The following is a 22989-nucleotide window of genomic DNA, read 5'->3' as shown; positions in this document are numbered from 1 at the left end:
AATAAAACAACTTTTAATTTAAGTGAACTTAAAACAATCTTCACATAAACCCACAATAAATGTCATATTTAGGCCTACCTGTGGCAGGAAATATACAGAAATTGAATAAAGTTATCAAACAGTCTGCACTAGACAAATTATAAATTAAATATATGTATGGAGACCATCTTCTCTGCAGACACAGGTGGATCGGCCATCTTGTCTGAAGACACTGTTGTAACAGTCCATAGTTCTCATTATGTTTGTAGCGTGATCCATTAAAACATACAATATATATATATATATATATATATATATATATATACATATTTCAATTCAGACCTAGATATTGTTACTATTACTCCACTAGGTCTGAAATATATTGTTCGCTGCAAACATGATGATCTTAAATTTATTAATTTTTAATTTACTATTAATAAATGTGTAAAGTTGCATAAAATGGAAATATTCAATAAAGTAGGCTAACTACGTTACCTCAGATGGTTGAATAGTTGGATTCCACAACTGGTAAAATAAAACATATATAAGACAATACAACATTTACTGTAGGAGCCATACAGTTTACTGGTGACTTAATTTAAAAAACTGTTCGAACTCCCTTTGGCAGTGAAATTCGCTGATTTTGGGTGCGTAAGATGTGAAGGATTCTATGGTCCAGTTAGTATTTTCAGCCCATAATGGCGGCCGCGCTACCGGAGCGCGGCCGCCGTTACCCAAAAAATATCAAAGTGTCGCCTCTTGGGCTCTATACTCTTTGGTGAAGAGGAAGCATGGTTTTCTCTTCCAGTATTCAATTCAGTAGAGTCCAGATTGAGAAACAGGTGTTTCAAGCTCAATCATGTAAGTGATTTTCTGTTTATTTAAGTCTTGTATTTCTCTGACTAAAAGACTTTATTCATGTATTGTAATTTTGTTTATCATGTTTGCTCTGTGTGGAATGGGTTTGTTAGCAAGCTAACTCACATTTTTGTACATTCTATTTGTAGAAGGACTCTTTAGTATTGGTAGTTAAATACTACTAATATGTAAAAGGGGATGTGAAGAGCATTTCCACTGTGAGACTACTACACAGAAACCTATAGTGGATCTTTTGGGATTATTCGTTACTCAAGGACTAAAGCGATTGTTAGGAAGCACATGGTGGATGGTTATCGGGTTGGATTATTGTTTGATGCTCACTGAACTATAAATCATCATCGTCATTATCGTCGTCATCACCGTCCTCTACGTTAAGTTCAACGGACATTCACCCAAGGACAGTTGGGATTCTAAATGGACAATGGTCAGATAAGGTTTTTTCATTCCAAAATTCACTTTGGTTGCTATGCTGTTTGCCTTTATGCCTACTGGTTTTTTTATACCACTTTCAAGTTTTCTTTAAATGAGTCTGCTGATCTATTTTGCTTTATTATTCATTGTCTGTTGTTATTGCCCATTCTTATTTTTCAATAATAATTTGATATCACTCATTTATCTGTGTTGGTACAAACTTTATTTCATATTTCGGTTGACCTGGATTGAACAGTATTTAAGGTGCTTATATTAAATGTGGTTGGTGGGCCCCTCCCTTAAAAATTATCATTAGCTGTGCCTTTTAAAAAAGAGGAGGATGGTTATAGATTGGCGCCCGAACAGGGACCATTAAACCTGTATTTTGCTACTTTAATCTGCATTCATGTCACACAGAAGGGTCAGTCAGACTGCTCTGGATGGGGATGAGGCCGTGCCCAGTGTAGACTTTTTAACTGAGCCTTTCACCACACGGAGAGAACCCCTGAAAGATCTCATCAACACCTTCAGTGACCTATATATTGATTCAGATGAGGAAAGTGAGAGAATTATGGACAATGTACATGACATTCCAGACGATTCTTGTCCTCTTCCTCCACCACCACCGGAGATGGATTCTGAATCCAACAACGACCAATCCAATTCAGTAACATCCATGATAGAACGCCTGTCTGAACGGTTCACTTCACTGGAAGACCAGCTAGCAGATTTCAGTCAGAGGGTGAGTGAAAATGTTACCTTTGATTTTGAAAACTGATGTAAACTGATAGAGGAGAGAATGTCTTATCGGGTACAACGAGAGTGTGCTAAAGTAAAGAAACAACTAGAACTGCTTGTCCAGGAGTTAGGTCAGTCTGTTGTAGACTGCCTGAAGAGAAGAGATCGTCAATTAGAGCAAAGATTTCAATCTCTGGTGCCATCTGCATCCACTCCAGATACTAAGTCCACACTTTCTTTTTCTCAGTCTAAACAAAGAAATGTTACCTATGCAGTCTCTTACCAAATCAGGGTAACCAAACCACCGTGCAGTATAACCCACCAGTAAAACTGGATTTCCCTAGCTTTAGTAGTACACAAGAGGATGATCCTGTTGTTTTTATTGAACACTGCGAAGCGTATTTTGCTGTACGTCCTCTTAGCGATGGAGAAATCCCTGCTTCACTCTCTGCTGTACTCAAAGGTACTGCCAAGGATTGCAGGATGGCAGAGCGGAGAAATGTGCACAACTGAAGACAGTTTAAATAAAGTTTTTTGCATGCATTTTTAAGTGAGGATTATGATGATGTCGCAGCAAGGAAATTGTTGGAGAGGAGACAAGGGGCCAGAGAAAGCATCAGAGACTTTGCATTTCACTATCGTGCGTTGTGTCTGAGGTGGAGGAAGGAGACGTCAGAAAAGGAAGTGGTTCAAGCAATCATTAGAAACTGTAATCCACGACTCGCTAGTCTGCTACGTGGAACCATCAAGGACATAGGAGAACTAGTCAGGATTGGAACACAGATAGAAAGGGATTTTGATGAATCCAAAAGATGTATTGGAGTCAAGCTAATGGGGAAGAGCAGAGGAAGAAAGCCTCCACAGTTCAAGAACCTCACCACAAGCCACCACATGCCAGCAATCGAGTAGTACAATCCTTTCAGAGTGCGGTTCAACATGACTATAAAAATATCATATCTCCCCATAATTCTACAGGACAGGTGTCAGTGCCATGGTTGACACTGGAAGCACTTTTTCACCGATCCAAGAGTCCTGTTGGAAGCAGTCCGATCGTGCATGAAGTGGTACAGCTTTCTCTGAGAAGTGGGAAATAGAGTGGTGGTATCAACCTGTCAATCCTAAGAACCTTTGGACGTCCTTGATGGATTGAGGTATGGGGAATGACTTGACTGCAGCAACTTTAGAGGGATCTGTTTTTATGCCTTCGTCCGAAACTATGTGACCAAGAAATGCAAGTGATCTCTGGATGAAGTCTCCTTGGGCTTCTCCGGTAGTGGTAGTTCAAAAGAAGGATGGAGGATCCAGATTTTGTGTTGACTACCGTGGAATGAATGCCAAGACACACTTAGATGCCTATCCTATGCCCCAGATACAGGATATTCTGAAATCACTTTGTCTTCCTTTTGGCCTGAAAAAAAATGCCGCTGCCTCTTTCCAAAGGCTAATGGAGCATGTTCTCCGAGAAGTGAAGGGCAAGTGTTGCATGGTATATATTGACAACATCGTGGTGTATTCTAAAACCATGACAGAACATCTCCAACACCTCCACCAAGTCTTCACATGTCTCCATAAAGCCAGACTCACACTTAACCTTAAGAAATGTAACTTCATCCAGAGATCGCTTGCATTTCTTGGTCACATAGTTTCGGACGAAGGCATAAAAACAGATCCCTCTAAAGTTGCTGCAGTCAAGTCATTCCCCATACCTCAATCCATCAAGGACGTCCAAAGGTTCTTAGGATTGACAGGTTGATACCACCACTCTATTTCCCACTTCTCAGAGAAAGCTGCACCACTTCATGCACTCAAACAGAAAAATTCAACCTGGATCTGGACAGAGCAATGTCAGCATGCGTTCGACACAAGCAGGATCTGGTACAAGCACCTGTCTTAATAACACCTGATTTTAGCAAGTCTTTTCGAGTTCAGACCAACGCAAGCGACATTGGTTTAGGGGTTGTTCTTACACAGAATGTAGAAGGAGAAGAGCATGTGATTGCTTATGCCTCCCGACTGCTCAAAGGAGCAGAGAAAGCATATGCAGTATCCGAGAAAGTGTGTTTAGCTATAGTCTGGGCCGTAGAAAAATGGCGACCATACCTTGAAGGTCGACCGTTCGAAGTCGTCACAGACCATGCTGCCCTGACATGGGCTTTCCAGCATCCAAAGCCTTCCTCTTGCCTCATTCGCTGGACAATACGTTTACAAGGATTCCATTTCACTGTGAGATATCGGAAGGGACAGTGCAAAATCATACCAGACGTATTATCCAGAAACTGAAATCACAACACTCTGCCTGATACGATCTTCATTGTAAATGCTTCCAAGACCATGCCTGTAGACCTCTCTTGAATTGCCATATCACAAAGTAATGATAGTGAAATTCAAGAGTTGATCTCCAAAGCACAGAACCAGACAATGCATAATACTTCACGAATTCAATACATTGTGAAAAATTGTTGAACCTGGGTACATGATTGGTGTTGACCTCATGGGTCCATTCCCCAAAAGTGCCAAGCAAAACGAACATCTTCTGCTTACGGTCAATTACTGTTCCAAATGGGTCGAAGTGTTTCCTTTGAGAAAAGCCAAAGCACCTCAGATAGCCAAGATTCTTGTAGAAGAGATCTTCACCGGATGGGGAACCCCGGCCTATCTAGTTTCAGATCGAGGGGCACAGTTCACTTCTCACCTACTCATCTTGATATGCAAACAGTGGGGAGTGGTCCAAAAGTTGACTACGGTCTACCATCCTCAGAAAAATCTGACAGAGCGGGTTAATCGGAACCTGAAAACCATGATCGCGTCCTACGTTGAAGAGCAACACCGGCAGTGGGACAAATGGATAGCTGAATTCAGGTTCGCCATTAACACTGCTTGGCATGAGAGCACAGGATTTACACCAGCCGAAATAGCTCTTGGGCGTAAGCTCAAAGGACCTATGGAGAGAGCTTTTCAACAACCACCTGACCCCAACAGCCCTGCTTATCCCATTCTTGACCGACAAAAGGAACTCATCAGCTTGGTGAAAGAAAATGCAGAACGAGCCCAAGCCAAGCAGAAGCGATACTATGACCAGCGATGAAAACAGACTCTATTCCAGGTCAGAGATATCGTTTGGGTATGGACTCACCCCTTATCCAGAGCAGATGATGGTTTTATGGCCAAGCTTTCCGCAAAATGGAAAGGCCCCGCAAAGGTTGTTAAACGCTTAGGCCCGGTTAATTACTCTGTCTCGTTTTTATCTGATCCCACTAATGTTGATACTTACCATGTCCAAAATCTCAAGACCTGTCATCGTTATGACAAGTCTTCCACTGAGCCGCGGAGTATGTAACAGTCCATAGTTCTGTTACTATGGGTTTAGTAGGTTGTAGTACCACTCCTGTCCTCTAGGGGCCCTAAGTGCTCTCCTCCTCTACCTTAAATCTAGGTGAGGAGTAGAGGAAGGGAGATTTGTTTGGTGAAGAGAAAGCATGGTTTTCTCTTCCAGTATTCAATTCAGTAGAGTTCAGATTGAGAAACAGGTGTTTCAAGCTCAATCATGTAAGTGATTTTCTGTTTATTTAAGTCTTGTATTTCTCTGACTAAAAGACTTTATTCATGTATTGTAATTTTTGCTATGCTGTTTGCCTTTATGCCTACTGTTTTTTTTTTAATACCACTTCCAAGTTTTCTTTAAATGAGTCTGCTGATCTATTTTGCTTTATTTTTCATTGTCTGTTGTTTTTGCCCATTCTTATTTTTCAATAATTTGGTATTACTCATTTATCTGTGTTGGTACAAACTTTATTTCATATTTCGGTTGACCTGGATTGAACAGTATTTAAGGTGCTTATATGAAATGTGGTTGGTGGGCCCCTCCCTTAAAAATTATCATTAGCTGTGCCTTTTAAAAAAAGAGGAGGACGGTTATATTGTTTCGGCAGCCATCTTGTCTGAAGACACAGGCGGATCAGCCATCTTGTCTGAAGACACTGGTATGGCGGCCATGACAGCTGGACGCTCTGGCATGGCAGCCATCTTGACTTGTGACTCTGATGCAGGAATTACAGGACAGGAAGGCACATAAAGCACTGGGTTAGCAACCATCAAAACTGGGCATGCTGGTGACTGTGATGGGCCAAACTCCGTGGCCACTGGAGCTAAGCTGGTCAAGTGCTGGTTTTAAGCTGGTCCTGAGCTGGAGCTGGTTGCTTAGAAACAGCACTTGACCAGCTTAAACCAGCTCATGACCAGCATAAACCAGCTCAAACCAGCTCATGACCAGCATAAACCAGCTCAAACCAGCTAAGGACCAGCATAAACCAGCTCAAACCAGCTTCCATGCTTCAAAACATACCTAACCAGCATATGCTGTTTTTTTTCAACAGGGCAGGAACATAGAAACAAGAAAAACGCACAGTAAAGCTGTGAACCACAAGACAATACTTCACAAAGAAACAAACAATAGAACAGGGTTATATAGGGAGAGAGACACAGGGATAACGAGGTGTCTTGTTAATTACCTTGTTTAGTCCCTATTTTTTTCTTGTATTTATATAGCCCTCATTTTCAATTGTTGTTTGTCAGATGAAAAATGAAGTTTATTTTTATTAAAAAGGAAAAAAAAAAAAAGATTGCAAATAGATCCAGCACTTTTATCTCTGCATTTTTGCAAGCCTTTGGCTGACAGAAGATCTGAACACAACAAATGGATATAGCAGCAGTTCAGATTCTTCTCCTCTCTCAGGGGGATATGTCCTTCGAGGAGCATGTGCAGAGTTTTCTTGATCTGGTCCCCTCTGTGCACTACGATGACATCTCTGCATTTTTTTTTTTTTTTTTTTTTTTTTTTGACCGGTCTAAATCAAAAGACCAGAGATGGCCCTTGAGCATAGATTCCACAATTACATCGAGTGGGTTTTACATTCATGCAGGTCCCCCAACACCATTGATAAGAATGAAGAGGATCCAGCCCAGCTTGCTTCCTCAGCGCACGCTGCACCAGCAGCCACGTCCCCAATGGAGCACAACAAGACAGCCCACTGCAGACCCAACGCCTGAGCCCAACACAAACAAGGAGCCAAAGCCCCACATGGAGATGAAGCCAGAGCCCACTTCAGACCCAGAGCTATGGAAGGCCATGCCTGACCAGATGTGTGAGCCGGCCATCATACCTATCAAGGCCAAGTTTGTCCCAGAAATGGAGTCTGACCAGGTGTGTGACCAGTCCCTGTGCCCGTTCCTCTGGGAGTTCTAATAGAGTATTAGGGTATTGAGTGGTTTTGTCACAAAGTACCATGTCAGTGTGGATTATGATGCTCCCACCATGCCTCCCACTCCCACCTCCTCTCCCTGTACTGTATCGGCCAAGAAGGCCAAGTTTTAACTCTCAGCCTGTCCTGTACTGGCCAAGGAAGTCTCTTTTTTGAATTGTCTGCCTGCTCTGTCACAGCCAAGAGGCCATCTTGTAACCCTCTGCCTGTGCTATTCAATTCTTTGGCCTTTGGCTCCATTCAGCTCATTGACTTATCCTTCGCTGGCTTTACCTAGCAGCTCGGATCTGCCTTTGGCTTCCTGTTTGCCAGCTTCTCCTCAATCCCCTGGAACCCTGGCTCCAGCTCAGCTGCTTGTCACCGCAGCTCTACCTTGGTCTCCAGGTCCTTTGTTGTAACTTCGGCTCTTTGGCTCCGCCTGGGTCTCCACTTCCATCAGCTTCACCTCTGCCAGCTGTCCCCCTGGTTCTGCCTGGCCTCTTTGTAACAGAAGTAAGCTAGTAAGAGCTGTGTGTAAACCTCACTCACCTGGGGCCTCATGTATCAACGCTGCGTACACACAAAAACTTTTCGTACGCCAGCTTTCATGCTTGCGGTCGAATGTACTAACAGTGAAATTAACGCGAGAATGTGCGTTCCTCCACGCTAACTTCATGTCTGGCGTATGTACAGTTCTCATGGTTTTTGTCCGTTGGCAGCTCTTACAGGCAATGAAGTGAAGTTGCAAACATTACACTACGAATTGTTGTACAAGTCTATCGTACCACCACCTGTGAGAAGCATTGTTATTAATTTGCAATTTATAAAATAATTGACATATTTTCACACAATATTCTATCAATTATACAATTAAGTAAGAACATATAAAAGCATGTGCAAATTGATACAACCCTTAGTCTATGGCAATGGCAGCATTGGCCTTATCAGAGGACATTGCTAATGGCAGAATCCGAAGAGAACAAGTTTTTAGGGACCACAATGATTTTCTGGCCCAGGATGATGACTGGCTTATCAGCCGTTTCAAATTTCCAAGGGCTATCCTCTTGGAGTTCTGTGCTGAGTTGGGTCCGAATTTGGAGAGAGAGACAGCGAGGAGCCACGCAATACCCGTTCCCTTACAGGTGCTGACAACACTTTGTTTCCTGGCAACTGGTTCTTTCCAAAGGGAACTGGCAGACCGCTCAGGAATAAGCCAGTCGTCTTTGAGCCGTGCAATGCCAGCTGTATGAGACTGGATCATCCGCATGTCTACCAGGTATATAAGTTTCCCATACGATGTAGTTGACCAGCCAAACATTAAAATGCAATTTGTTGCGATAGCCGGTTTTCCTAATGTAATCGGAGCGATCGACTGCACACACATTGCTATAAAGGCGCCATCTGAAGAAGAATTTGCATATGTGAATCGGAAACATTTCCATTCAATAAATGTGCAGATAATATGTGATGCACAAATGCACCTAAGAAATATTGTGGCAGGGTGGCCTGGGTCAACCCATGATTCATACATCCTTACAAACAGCATGGTTGGGATGAGGCTCCAAGCTGGCAGGGTGCACAATGGGTGACTTTGGTGAGTGATGCATTTAAAGTTATGGTTCTATCTAATCCCTTTTTTTTTTTTTTTTTTTTTGCATTTAATAATTCAACTGCCCATCCGGAGACCGTGGTTATCCACTAAAGATATGGCTGTTAACCCCCCTCACCAACCCACAAACTGACCGAGAGCACAGATACAACAATGCCCATTCTCGCACTCGGTCAGTTGTAGAGCGGCCAATTGGGCAGCTGAAATGTCGGTGGCGCTGCCTTGATAGGACCGGGGGGATGCTGTTATACTGCCCTGACAAGGTGTGCCGCATCGTGCTGACCTGTGGTGTGCTGCACAATGTCACGCACAGGCACGGCATACCACTTGGTGAGGTTGCGGCACTGCTAGATGACCCCGACCCAGGACCAATGTATGTGCAGCCCAACAAACAAGCCATTCAGGTCTGTAAACATGTGATTGCGACAATATAAATGGTAATCAGAGACAAAGTTCATTTTTTGACCAATTCCTTTAATGAGTGGCTTATGTCTGTGAGTGCATCAGTGATATTTTTCAAGTGACTGTTAATTTCTCTAATGGCCATAACGATTTGCTGTTGTGACCCCAGAACATGCATCAAGATGTGGCCAGACGGACGGGCCTCAGCACTGGGGGGAGCACTGTAAATGGCGGAGACACTGGAGACGCCGGACACAATGGGCTCTGGCTGCTCAGGAGGGGCGGACTCCAAGTGCGTGCCAGTGGACGCTCCTGCTGTTGTACCATATAAGTCCAAATAAACACAGGTACATGTTAACTGTGATTTGAATCTATTCCTTATTAATGGGTACACGCATTTGCCATAAATGCAATGGATACATAAAATTTCTGGTGTACTTTTGGTCAGCTACATTGCATGCATTTGAAAATTAAATAGGTAAGCTGGTAAGCTATGTGTACCAAAGTTAAGCAAACAAATAAGAAATTAGTTACCTTCGTGGCAGTCCTGTAGTAAATCCGAGTCTCTTCCACAGCAACAGATATTATTCCAGAGAGTAAAGTGTCACCCATAATAGAGGCAACTCTCTGCCCAAAGGGTGTAAGTTCATCGACCCCTGTACCACTGCCTGTTCTGCCCACACTTTGTCGGTGCGCAGCAGTTCTCCGCTTAACTTCCACCTTTATATCAGACCATTTCTTTTTACAGTAATTTACAGTGCAATTTTCAGATCCCACCACATTGACGGCATCAGGCAAACTCTCCCACTCATTTTTTTTTTTTTTTTTTTTTCTTTTGTTATTAATTCCGGAGGACAAAGTTCCAAATATTAATATTTTTTTCTCGTTTCTACCTCCGATAGTAGCACATCCAATCCAGTTTAAGGGATGAGACTGGGTGGGGTGTTGTGCTCATGCATGTGCGCTCAATTTTATGTTAATTGGGATGTACAAAGAGAATATGCATATCCTTCATATGCAGAGATTCATACATCTGATTTTTTTTGTGCGTACGCACATTTACAGCTTTATCCGTACGCAATGTTTTAGTATGAATTCAACGCAAGTCTTTGTACATCAGGCCCCTGGCCTCAAGAGGTACACTGGGAACTGATGTTAGAGGCTGCAGACTTTAGTGTCCTTGTTAGCGTGCCTGCCTCCCATTCCAGAGATGCTGATTCGAAGCGGAGCGGGTCAGGTAGGACCGGTTACATTTGGTGTCATGACCCAGATAGGACTGAGGTTTAGGGGGGAGAGTGTAAGGCTGCGGTCTTTAGCGTGTGTTATTTGAGTTTACATTGTGATGCTTGAGTTAATCATATTATGTATTGCATTATATTGCAGGCGTTCAATTACTGAATTAATATTTTACCTTAATTATTAATTCATGTGATCCATCCAGACAAGCTCCTAATTTCTCCTTTGTAGTTGCCCTAATGAAAAGTTAACTGTGACATCATAACACATGCAGGCACAACCCATTACCATAGTTTAATGGTTTCTATAACAACAACAATAATATTATTACTAATAATAAACTATGGTATTAGTGATGAAAAACATCTTAAACACATGAAACTATATAAGTGACTTAGGCCCCATCCCTATTGCCCTTATAGCTATTACCCAATCTTTAATATATGGCTAATAGTAACATTTTACAATAATGTCTCATTTGTTAACATTAGTTAAAGTATGAACTAACAATGAGCAATACATTTGTTACAGTATTAATCTTTGTTAATGTTAGTTAATAAAAATACAGTCATTCTGTCAGGGTTTGGTGAGGGATGAAAGGAGTGAGGATTCAATAATGCAGATTAAAGGGCATTTTATTATTATTAAAAATAAAACAAAAACAAACAAATACTACGCCATGGGGGAAACAAGACAGGCATCAAGACTTAAGTGGACTTGGCAGGAACAGGACACGTGAGGGTGACCACAAACATGACGATAAGAAATCGTAGATTTAACCGTTTTGTTCCTCTAGTGTGTGGAGTGCCACGATGTGACCAGGAAAGCACACCACACACTAACAGATTTCATTCACAAACAACCAGAGTCCAGCCTGTGAACACAGGAAATCTCGCAAAATCTTTCGCACCAAACATGACTTTAAATGTAGTTCCAACTCTTTCACAGTGTCAATAAGTCAGAATGCATGAAATAGCATTAGACCCCCCCCTTAAAGTAAACAAATATGGCGGACGATTGGCAAGAAGAAATGGCACTTCTTTGGCACATTGCGGCAATGCTTTTTACAGCAAATTTGTTGGGGAAAAAGAAAAATGTTTAGATGAAGTCATGGAGACAGCGCAAACATGCGACATTACATGTTACAGCATGAGCTGGAGGGGAGTCAGCTTGCTTTGTGATTGGGTGTTGTTTTGTTTCACGTGATAATCTCCAGAGCATGCATGCGTTTGTCCTCTGGGTTCACCTCATACAACAGGATTTCCAATCATAAATATTCAACATGTTGAATATTTACAATTCGAGATCGTTGTGGCTCCGACGTTCTTCCGAGCAGATTCAGTCACTCTTAACACACCTCACACCACAGGAAAATCTCATAAGATAATCTGTAGAACCATCAAGATAATCGGAACATTACCTAAGATTGTCGGAAGGGGAGAAATCGGCCCAAAATTACCCCATTTATCTTGTGGTGTGTACCCAGCATTAGACAACGAACATGCACAGGACTGCAAACACAAGGAGAATAAGGCCCCGTCCACACGGAGACGAGTTTAGCTGTATGCCCAAAAAATTTGTATCGTATAGGCGTTTTGTCCAGATGGATCCGGCATTTTCATAAGGTGAAATTTTTTTTTTTTTTTTTTTTAAACCAGGTCCCAGAGTGGATAAATCTGAAAACGACGCCCTTGCGTTTGTGTGTACAGCCAATCCGTATATTTTGTGAAATGATGAAGTCATCACCCCACGTGTCGACCCTAGTCAGACACCGCTAACAGCACAAAACAGCAACAACAACAGCAATAGCAGACTATATGCTTGTGCTCATGCTGCAGAAGCTACCGAGGCTAAAGCTTTATTAAAATAAAGCTTTATTTCTAAGTTTTACTAAAGTTTGTATACAGCGTGCAAGGTTTATGTGCGTGCTCCAAGTCTTATTCTTTGTTTTAAGTATATCTCTATTGCAGAATTACAGATTGGATAGGGAAAGCTCTGGCTTCGTGTGGATGTAGCCTAAATACAAAAGCAAACAAGGCAGGTAACAAAGGAGGACAGGTGGGGCAAATGAACCAATAACCAGGTAACAAGATGGGCGGAGTCAAGACAATAGACATGAGAGCCATGTGCTCACACAAACAAAACAAAAACCAGAGCACAGCAAACACAAAATCACAAGCCATGTGCTCAAACAAAACAAGACATGAACACGCAGCTAATGAGAACTCATAAGTCGCGTTCACACAAAACATGACGACATGAAAGCACGCAGCCAGTGAAAAACACAAGCTGCGTGCAACACAGCACAAGACAATACAAAACACGAAAGCATGCGGCAGAACACAACAACACAAGTACTTATTTCTTGGTTTTGTGGCAGAGCTCTGACACTTCCCGGCACCTTATTGGCCAGGCGCTCACAAAACAGGAGACAAGAGCGCATGTCGAGTGAAAGTACACACAACCCTTGCGCTCACAATAAAGACAGAACAGGGAACAGTGTCCGAACCCCGACACGAAACCAAAACTGACCTAGGTGCCGGGAAGTGTCAGAGCTCTGCCACAAAACCAAGAAATAAAGTGGACAGAAGTGACAGAACCCTGACAAATTCATTGTTTGTTCATGTTAGTTCACAGAACCTCAACTAATGTTAACAAATACAACTTTTTATTAATGCATTAGTAAATGCTGAGATTAACATTAACTAAGAATAATAAAAGGTGTAGAAGTATTGTTCTTTTTTAGCTCCTGTTAACTAAAGTAGTTATTGTAAAGTGTCACCCGCAACATTATAATAGCAACATTAATAATAAATACCATAATGCCATATACAGCATTAGTAACTGCATGGTAATTTTTTATAGGGGTAGTGCTGTGTGGATAGAAAAGCTTGTAGTTACCATTGTGTATAGTTTACCTCGACATTTAAATTTACATGCTCTGAGCTATTCAATCTGGTTTCAGCTAGATTAACCACAGAGCCTTTAATGTTCACATATCATGTTGTGTTGTGTCGAATTCAAATGGGTCACGCCACTTGCGTTATTACTTCAATAAAGTCACCTTTATTTATATAGCGCTTTTTACAATGTAGATTGTGTCAAAGCAGCTTTACATTGATAACTGGTACATTATTTGGCTACACAGCAGCTTTTAAAAGAATAGTGTCAATGCAGGCAGATCAAAGCACTGTTGAATATCAAATGTCAAGTCAAATGTCAAGTGTCCCCAACTAAGCAAGCCAAAGGCAACAGCGGCAAGGAACCCAAACTCCATCAGGTGACATCAGGTGGCAGACAAGTGGCAATGGAGAAAAAAACCTTGGGAGAAACCAGGCTTAGTCGGGGGGCCAGTTCTCCTCTGGCCAACAGTGCTTTGTTACGATTCAGGTAGCTATCATAAGTCCGACAGGATCGCAACATTCAAAGTATTTATTCCAGTTCCATCCAATTGAGGATCGTATTCATCACGACGGTATGGACGGTTGTTGAGGAACTGTGTCGTGGCTGTCGTGTCGATGAGGCCCTCACAGTGGATGATCTAGTTGACTCAATCTCTGCTGATACTTCAGGGCTGCGTTGTGGTCGTGTCAAGGTGCAGGTCCTTGGTCTCACCTGGAAACGGCCCGGATCCGGTTGACTACGGTGAACCTCGGGATAACCAGAAAGACTAATATTAGCGTAGATGCCATTCTTCTTTTGATGTAACGAGTACATCAGGCGTTATAGGAAGTGTTCCCGGTTCCGGCTGACCTAATTTATGCAGCCTAATAATCCTTTAACAGATTTGAAAATATAAATTGGTAATGTGTTATGTGTATGCCAGGTTAAAGAAATGCGTTTTTAGTCTAGATTTAAACTGACAGAGTGTGTCTGCTTCCCGAACCATGCTAGGAAGATTGTTCCAGAGTTTAGGTGCCAAATAGGAGAAGGATCTACCGCCTGCGGTTGATTTTGATATTCTAGGTATTATCAGCTGGCCTGAATTCTGAGATCGCAATAGACGTGAAGGACTATAATGAATTAGGAGCTCGCTCAGGTACTGGGGAGCTAAACCATTTAGTGCTTTGTAAGTAATTAGCAAGATTTTAAAATCTATACAATGTTTAACAGGAAGCCAATGCAGTGTTGACAGAACTGGGCTTATATGGTCATACTTCCTAGTTCTAGTAAGAACTCTAGCTGCTGCATTTTGTACGAGCTGTAGTTTATTTATCAGGCGAGCAGAACAACCACCCAGTAGAGTGTTACAGTAATCTAGCCTTGAGGTCATGAACGCATGAACTAACTGTTCTGCATTTTTCATTGAGAGCATATGTCGTAGTTTAGATATATTTTTAAGATGGAAGAATGCGGTTTTACAGATGCTAGTAACATGGCCTTCAAATGAAAGATTGGTATCAAAGAGCACACCCAGGTTCCTAAGTGACGACGAAGACTTAACAGAGCAGCCATCAAGTGTTAGACAGTATTCTAGGTTATTACGTGAAGAAGTTTTTGGTCCAAAAATTAGAATCTCTGTTTTTTCTGAATTTAGTAGTAGGAAATTACTGGTCATCCAATTTTTTATATCAGCTATGCATTCTGTTAATTTTGTGAATTGGTAAGTTTCGTCAGGGCGCGAAGAAATATAGAGCTGAGTATCATCAGCGTAACAGTGAAAACTAACGCCATGCTTCCTAATGATATCTCCCAAGGGTAGCATGTACAGAGTGAACAGCAACGGTCCTAGTACTGAGCCTTGCGGTACTCCATATTGAACTTGTGATCGATATGACATCTCTTCGTTTACAACTACAAACTGATAACGGTCAGATAAGTATGATTTGAACCATGACAATGCAATTCCACTAATGCCAACATAATTTTCGAGTCTATTTAAAAGAATATTGTGATCAATAGTGTCAAATGCAGCACTAAGATCCAGTAACACTAATATAGAGATACAACCACGATCTGATGATAAGAGCAAATCATTAGTAACTCTAATGAGAGCAGTCTCAGTACTATGGTACGGTCTAAATCCTGACTGGAAATCCTCACAGATACTATTTCTTTCTAAAAAGGAACATAGTTGTGATGATACTACCTTTTCTAGTATTTTTGACAGAAAAGTGAGATTTGAGATCGGCCTGTAATTGACTAATTCTCTAGGATCAAGTTGTAGTTTTTTAAATAAGAGGTTTAATAATAGCCAGCTTAAAAGTTTTTGGTACGTGTCCTAGTCATAAAGATGAATTGACGATATTAAGAAGAGGATCTATAACCTCTGGAAGCATTTCTTTCAATAGCTTAGTCGGTATAGGGTCTAACATACATGTTGTTTTTGATGATTTAACAAGTTTAGACAATTCTTCCTCTCCTAAAGCAGTGAAATGAATTGAATTTTTCCTCAGGGACACTACAATGCACTATCTGACGCGACACTGTAATAGACGGTTGCATGGTTATAATTTTTTCTCTAATATCAATCTTGCAAGTAAAGAAGTTCATAAAGTCATTACTGCTGTGCTCTTTGGAAACATCAGAAGTTGAAGCTTTATTTCTTGTTAATTTAGCCACTGTATCAAATAAATACCTAGGGTTGTGTTTATTTTCTTCTAAAAGTTTTGAAAAATAAGCAGATCTAGCAGATTTTAAGGCCTTTCTGTACTCAATCATTCTCTCTCTCCACGAAATGCGAAATACTTCTAGTTTTGTTTTCTTCCAGCTGCGCTCCATTTTTCTGGCTGCTAACTTTAGGGCCCGAGTGTGCTCATTGTACCATGGCATTGGATTAATTTCCTTAATCTTTTTTAAGCGCAAAGGAGCAACTGAGTCTAATGTGCTGGAAAAGACAGAGGCAATAGTTTCTGTTACAACATCGAGGTATAAATCAGCTAAAGCGTCGAGCAAGTTCGTCAGCGCTGTGCAGGAGACACCGGTCCAGCTGCTCTCGCGCTACGGCTACTGGATGTGTGCGGGGTTTAATTAGGTGGAGCGTTTTTTTTCCCACTTGGCTTTTGGTGTTTCCCATGCGCTCCACAGCGTTTAATATGTGGGTCGTGGTGGGGTTTTAGCGATCGGCCAATCGGGAAAAATTCTGATGCCCCTGATGGCCAGTCAATCTACTTTTTTCTTCCCTCCACAGCCAATCATGGCCCCTCCTTGCACGGGCCCTATTTGCACACACTACAACTGCTGAAGATCATTGTCATGAGAGTGAGTGTTAATCCTTGCTGTGGAAGAATTTCTGTCCATGCATGCTGAATAGGCTTTAAGATCCACGCGTGACAGAGCCGCGGGTAAAACCCACCCCGCAGGGCCACCACTTGGGCACTCGACCAACCCAATGAAATAAGAGGACCCAGTCTTAAGGTGGAACCTGTAAAGTGGGAAAATATACTGATTTATGATGTATCGCAATGTCCTCTCATAACGTTAAGATGCCTCAGTATGCAAATAAATATTTTTTTGTATTTTTTTTACAAAATTCTAAGTGTACAGCTGCATGTGTGGTAGGCTATTCAATGGCATTATAAAACAAAGGCAACAAGCAGCTAACTTTCAAGGGACCACTGCATGGATGGATGAATTAACTATTAAGTCAATGCTATTTTAAATTTGACCAGATGGTAAGAAACCATTACTTTAGATAAACTTTTTTGGATATAACTACACTAAAATATAAAAATAGTCTACTTCGATATTGGTCATGAACACAATATCGGTAGGTTATCTAGATTTCTAAATAACAGTCCAAGTAAAACTACTTCATAAATCTGAATAGTCTGCTGTACTTTACATCGTACTTACCATTGTGGCGAAAAAAACAAACAAACATCTGATTTACCATCTCTCAGTTCCACCTTAAGAAATACACTTGCCATGATTGGAGAGCGCGCTGCAGCAGATCTGCGCCGCGCCTCTGCTGTCCTATATAAAACCCTGACGCGCTGCATAGAGTCAGCGGACAGCTCTGTGGTGGTGAAACAATACGTTACTCACACTTTAAACACTGACAAAGAAGACAATCCGCAATGGAGAGAATCTCATGGACACTTTTTCTACTTTCTCTTACATATTGGGAGGGATCTTCGCAAGATTTCGGACAGACACAGTTCATCTGCACGTCCGTGCCTAAGGATATGGACCTGTGCGCAGCCACTATGCAGAACAGCGGGCCAGCAGAGGATCTGAAGACCACAGTAATGCAGTTAAGAGAGACAGTGCTGCAGCAGAAGGAAACTATTATGAATCAAAAGGAGACGATCAGGGAACTAACTTCCAAGTTGAGCCGCTGTGAGAGTCAGAATGTTCTGGAGCCCGTGACTGGTCGTAGGAAAGAACCGGGCAAAAACACGATGGGAGACGTGTCCCGCGGCCCGACAGATACTCTAACCCAACTCGGGCAGACTTTAGCCACCCTTAAACAGAGATTAGAAAACTTGGAGGTATGCATGATTTGGACTTTTCAGTTAAAGACGTGTGACAGTCCTAATGGTCATATCCCACAGTTCTTTAAATACACAAACTCATACAATGCATGATAAATTACTTTACGTTAATAGATTTTAAGCCAGACTGAGTAATCTTAATGGGGTCGACTTATATGGAGGCCTTTTACAGATTTAGTCAATGTGTAACTGTTTCACGGCAGGCTGCGCTAAGCCTGAAATTGGCTTATCTAGTCTCACAAGTTTCCCATGCGTGCGTTTTACTGTTCGTTTGAATAAGCACCCTGCTATCTTCTGTTTTCCTGTAGCAGTACAGCAGAAACAACGGTTCTGTCCAGGCGAACAGCCTTAAAGATCTGCTTCAAAATAAGATTGATGATATGGAGAAGCAGGTGCTGTCCCGGGTCAGTACTATGGAGGAGAGCAAACCCGGGCAGAGGAACAACACGGATCAGCGCAATCGAGTAGAGTCAACTCTCACCTCCTTACATCAGAGAATTAACGACCTAGAGAAAGGTAAGAGATCTCATTCCATGAGGAATTTTACTTATTTGTGATGCAAATAATAAATCTGAACTAGGCTACTACAATAATTAAGTGTTTGAGAAGCATAGCTGGTAGTTACAGTAAAACGGCAATGTCTAGGCGGTGTAATGTCGCAGAGGATGGTTTGGGAGGGGGAGCTGCATTACTTAGCATATTGAGCCAATAAACCATGATGTAGGCTAATATTATGACGGATAATTAGAGCCTTGGTCATTCTCAATGCAAGTAGATCTCTGCAGAGCTGCAAAGTTAGTTGCTCAAAGCGCAGCCAGCTCAGCGCAGCATGCAAGAGTCAAAGCAGTCCCACATTTCTCCAATTTTTCAATCACCAGTTTCACAAATAAAAAGAATGCAAATGGTTTTATTTATTTATTTCATGGGTTTGTTTGGTTTACCCTTAAGTTTGTTTGGTTTACCCTTGAGTTTGGTAAGTAAAACCACTTCATTTACAGTGTATGGATATGGACAGTGAATGGCGTTCAGTGTAAAAAAAAAAAAAAAAAAGTAATTTACAGTAGTGCAACGAATAGTCTAAGAATAGCCTATTAATTACAGTCTCTTAAGCACCAGAGTAGTTGATACAAGCAATGGAAGCATTTAGGCACCAGCCTTTGTTTAGAAGTCCTTGTGGAATAAAAGTAGAGAGAGAGAGAGAGAGAGAGAGAGATTTATTTTGAGTGTTTAATACTAACAGTCATTACTTTATACTCTGCAGGTTCAAAAGGTAGCAGACCACTGGACAAGTTTCAGATAACGTTCCCCTTAAGAACAAATTACATGTATGCCAAAGTGAAAAAAAGTCTACCAGAAATGTATGCCTTCTCTTTCTGCTTGTGGATAAAGTCCAACGCATCACCTGGGGTAGGAACACCTTTCTCCTATGCTGTTCCTGGACAAGCCAATGAGCTTGTTCTCATAGAATGGGGGAACAATCCAATGGAGATTCTCATAAATGATAAGGTACAGTGTCAGAAAGAATAATGCAATTATATAATGCATAACATGATTGTTATATCTGTGTGCATCTCTGGATAAATGCTGAAGTCTTTAGTCTTTTAGCACTTGTAGACAGAAGAGCAATATGAGTAATCCAAAGTGTAACTTTACAGGTTGCAAAATTACCTTTCATTATCAACGATGGTAAATGGCATCACATCTGCATTACATGGACGACTCGTGATGGAGTATGGGAAGCTTTTCAGGATGGTGTTCTGCGTGGAACTGGAGAAAATCTGGCACCTTACCACCCAATCAAACCCAATGGTGTGCTGGTCTTAGGTCAGGAGCAGGTAAGACTCAAAAGCATGCCTATTAGGTTTAATTTATTTAGAAAATGTCAATTATTATTAGAAAATGTAGTAAATCTATCAATCATGCTTATTTAGATTTAACAGGTTTGCCTGCTGTTCAGCAACCTGATATTGAATTTGATTGTTTTTTGATCTTGCAGGACACACTTGGTGGAGGTTTTGATGCAACCCAAGCCTTTGTAGGTGAACTGGCGAACTTCAATATATGGGATAGAAAGTTGACAGCTGGTGAAATTTACAACCTGGCAACCTGCAACAACAGAGCACAAGCTGGCAATGTGTTGTCATGGTCAGAGAGTAATATCGATGTGTTTGGTGGAGCCACAAAATGGACTTTTGAGCCCTGCCGTCAGCTCAACTGAACTGCAATGGGGCCAGATCCATGTTTCTATTTTTTGTCTGTCTTTGTCCTTCATTTTTTTGTTGTTCTTGATAAAATGATTCAAAGGTAAGCATAAATCTGGGTTTTTTATGAATACCTAAATATTTCTGTGCAAAACTAAAATAATTGTATTTTTTTTTGTCTTGATAAAATAGTTTCCTGTTGGTTGTCTTGCGAACCTCAAAGTGACAGTGTTACTCCAGGTTACTTTTAGCATTACAATATTTTTTGCCGCTTTTTTTGCAAGTGGAAACAGTTAGCTTTTTTTTCTTTTTTCTTTTTTTTTTTTTTTTTTTTTCTTCATATATTTATTTGAAGGGGCCAACAACTGAAGAACTGTCTCTTTGCAGCATTTTGGGCAGTAAAGCAACAGTGCATCAGAATATAATGTTTTTTCCCAATGAACACACTTTGCTGATAACCTAATTACAAATCGTCACCATTTTAAATGATGGTTTATTTAATATCTGCACTTAATGGTGCCCACCTGATCTTGCACTGTGATGGACTTGAAAATAGGATGGGGAAAAATGTATTTATTTGGAAAAATATGGTTTAAAAGGATGGCACTTTCTGTATTTGTTTCAGTGATCTCACCGATGTTTCTATAAGAATGTCGTTTAGTTGCCAACATGCTTACAGCCTGAGTGCCTTGAGCTGATGTATCAGTTCAGCACAAACTTTTAGTTTGCTTAGTCATTGTGTTATGCAATATCTTTTTCATTTTATTGATGAATTATTGTTTTTATGAAATGTGTTCAACAGCTATTGTTAAAGCTCTGGTGTGTTTTGACTCTGTTCTAGTAATGTAATTCATACTGTAACAGCATGAATTATCAAATGCTGCAACATCAATGCTGATATCTGCTTCTCCTATTGTTTTGGGTTGGGTTTTTTACTGTATTGATATATGCTAAAAGCATGGCACTAATGAAAATGATAAAGATCTAATTTTTGTAATAAAATTGTGATATATTATATGAAAAGCATTTTACCTCTGCAGTCATTCTTACTCAAATTCTGTTTAGTAGAGAATAACAGAGATATAGGATGAATTATAAATCAACAGATATGTCTAAATTTTATATAAATGTGCTTGAGTATACCCTAAAAATAACATTCCCCCAAAAATATACCCTAAAAATAATATTCTCTCATCCTCTCACTCACTGTCTATGTTTGTGCACATGGGGCATTTGTTTTTGTTCTCTATCTATGTTTTGTGTGAACATTAACAGACTGGATTGCTGAAAAAAAGAAGGAAGCAGTCATGTATCCATGCATAATCCAGACAGGTGAATGTTATAATTTCGAACATACATGTTTAATCAGTGTGACATAGCATTTTGTGCTTCTGTAGCCATTAACAAGTGCTCTAGATCCCAGTAAATGATTGGTATTTACAGTTTTCAGTAACTTGTTACAGTTTAACCTGTTAGCATTCCACTGCCTGTGGTACACATACCTTTCCAAAACCATGCATATACTCCAAATGGATCAAGAACATTTACTTTGGGTATGTCTTTTTTAGGCATAATTTTACAGGAATGCTAAAGGTTAAACATAATATGAGAGACAAAATTATGATTAAGGTGAAATACATGTAATAGCAAAACACAGAATGAAAATCTGACATAACCAAACTCTGGAGATTATCAAACTATTGTGGATTTTTAGATTTACTGAAACATTTTAAAAATACATGTAAGTGTAAGTGACCCACACATGTCATCAAGAAATTAGGAAAATATTAAAGGTGCACTCAGAAATATTGTTTTTATTTAGCATTTTTCATTTTATGAGTCAGTTTAGATACACATTGACACCTAGTGGTCTCAATGCAGCATCACACAAAAGCAATAATTTTCCATTAATAATGTCACTGTATAATTACAGCAGTTTATATCCCAGTGTCCCATAAGAGTACAACAGTATTCACCTGGTCATGTGATCACAACATGCTCCATGTAAATTAAAGGAATTGTTCACCTAAAAAAGAAAAAAAAAACCTCTGTTATGATTTTTATAATAGGCTATATATAAATATACAAAACACTACTTATTTCTTTATGTGTACAGCTTTTGGGGATACAGATTACTGAGATTACCATCAACTAGAAAGAGCAATATTATGCAATATTATGGCATGCTTTTAGCATTTTAGAATTTAGACTTTTAATTCACAGAGTTTATATGATATTATTCATATGCCTCATTCATTTATTCATTTTATATTCAAGGAGAACACACTACAAACTAAAACATGGGACTTCTGCAACATAAAAAACCCTTAAGTGCAAATGCAAATGCTGTATTATATTACAGGCTATAGCCAGGGGCGCAGGCGACATTTTTTAAGTGGGGGGGGACCAAACTGTAAGCAAAAGCCCAGACAGTAAGATCAGATTTCCAGATATCGGACCACACTGCTGAAAGTGATATATATTATAGTATATGTTGTCTGTGCTATAATAAACAAAAAAAGAAAAGAAAAAAAAAGAGGCGTTTTGTGATTTTGATCAGTTTTATTTGTTTCAGGACAAGAATATTACAATCTAGAACAGGATCTACAACCTCCAGATTTGTATAATTCCTTATATGTGCATCATTATTGTCACCTGTGTTGAGCATCACCCCAGCATCACCTGGCTGCCTCCTGGAGATGTAATGCCAGCTGTGCCAGTTGCTGCTGCTGCTGCTGCTGCTCACTAATCTTCATCAGCAACTGAAACAAAGAAACTACTGTTTATACACACACAGTTTTTGCACTGCAATAATATCCATTTCACATATTTCAAAATGTAGATTTATTGAAATGACAATT

At 40.5% G+C, this 22989-nt stretch overlaps 1 protein-coding gene across 2 annotated transcripts; it reads left to right on the top strand.

Moving 5' to 3' along the window:
- The first annotated feature begins 8864 nt into the window (after positions 1-8864).
- LOC127514863 (neuronal pentraxin-1-like) lies at positions 8865-21154 on the top strand. Of its 2 annotated transcripts, XM_051898116.1 has the most exons (6): positions 8865-9257; positions 9425-9602; positions 18236-18443; positions 19189-19433; positions 19583-19762; positions 19924-21154. In XM_051898116.1, exons 3-6 carry the CDS (start codon positions 18308-18310, stop codon positions 20143-20145), a joined length of 783 nt encoding a protein of 260 aa, XP_051754076.1. In that variant the 5' UTR covers positions 8865-9257; positions 9425-9602; positions 18236-18307; the 3' UTR covers positions 20146-21154. The 2 variants fall into 2 exon arrangements, with proteins under 2 accessions (XP_051754076.1, XP_051754075.1); XM_051898115.1 differs by lacking the exons at positions 8865-9257; positions 9425-9602 and adding an exon at positions 17419-17924.
- The last annotated feature ends 1835 nt before the right edge of the window (positions 21155-22989 follow it).

Source organism: Ctenopharyngodon idella, chromosome 6, assembly GCF_019924925.1.
Source record: "Ctenopharyngodon idella isolate HZGC_01 chromosome 6, HZGC01, whole genome shotgun sequence".
NCBI classification, from domain to species: Eukaryota; Metazoa; Chordata; class Actinopteri; order Cypriniformes; family Xenocyprididae; genus Ctenopharyngodon; species Ctenopharyngodon idella.
Note: the sequence above shows the minus strand (reverse complement) of the source record. Positions and strands in the feature narration are given on the sequence as shown.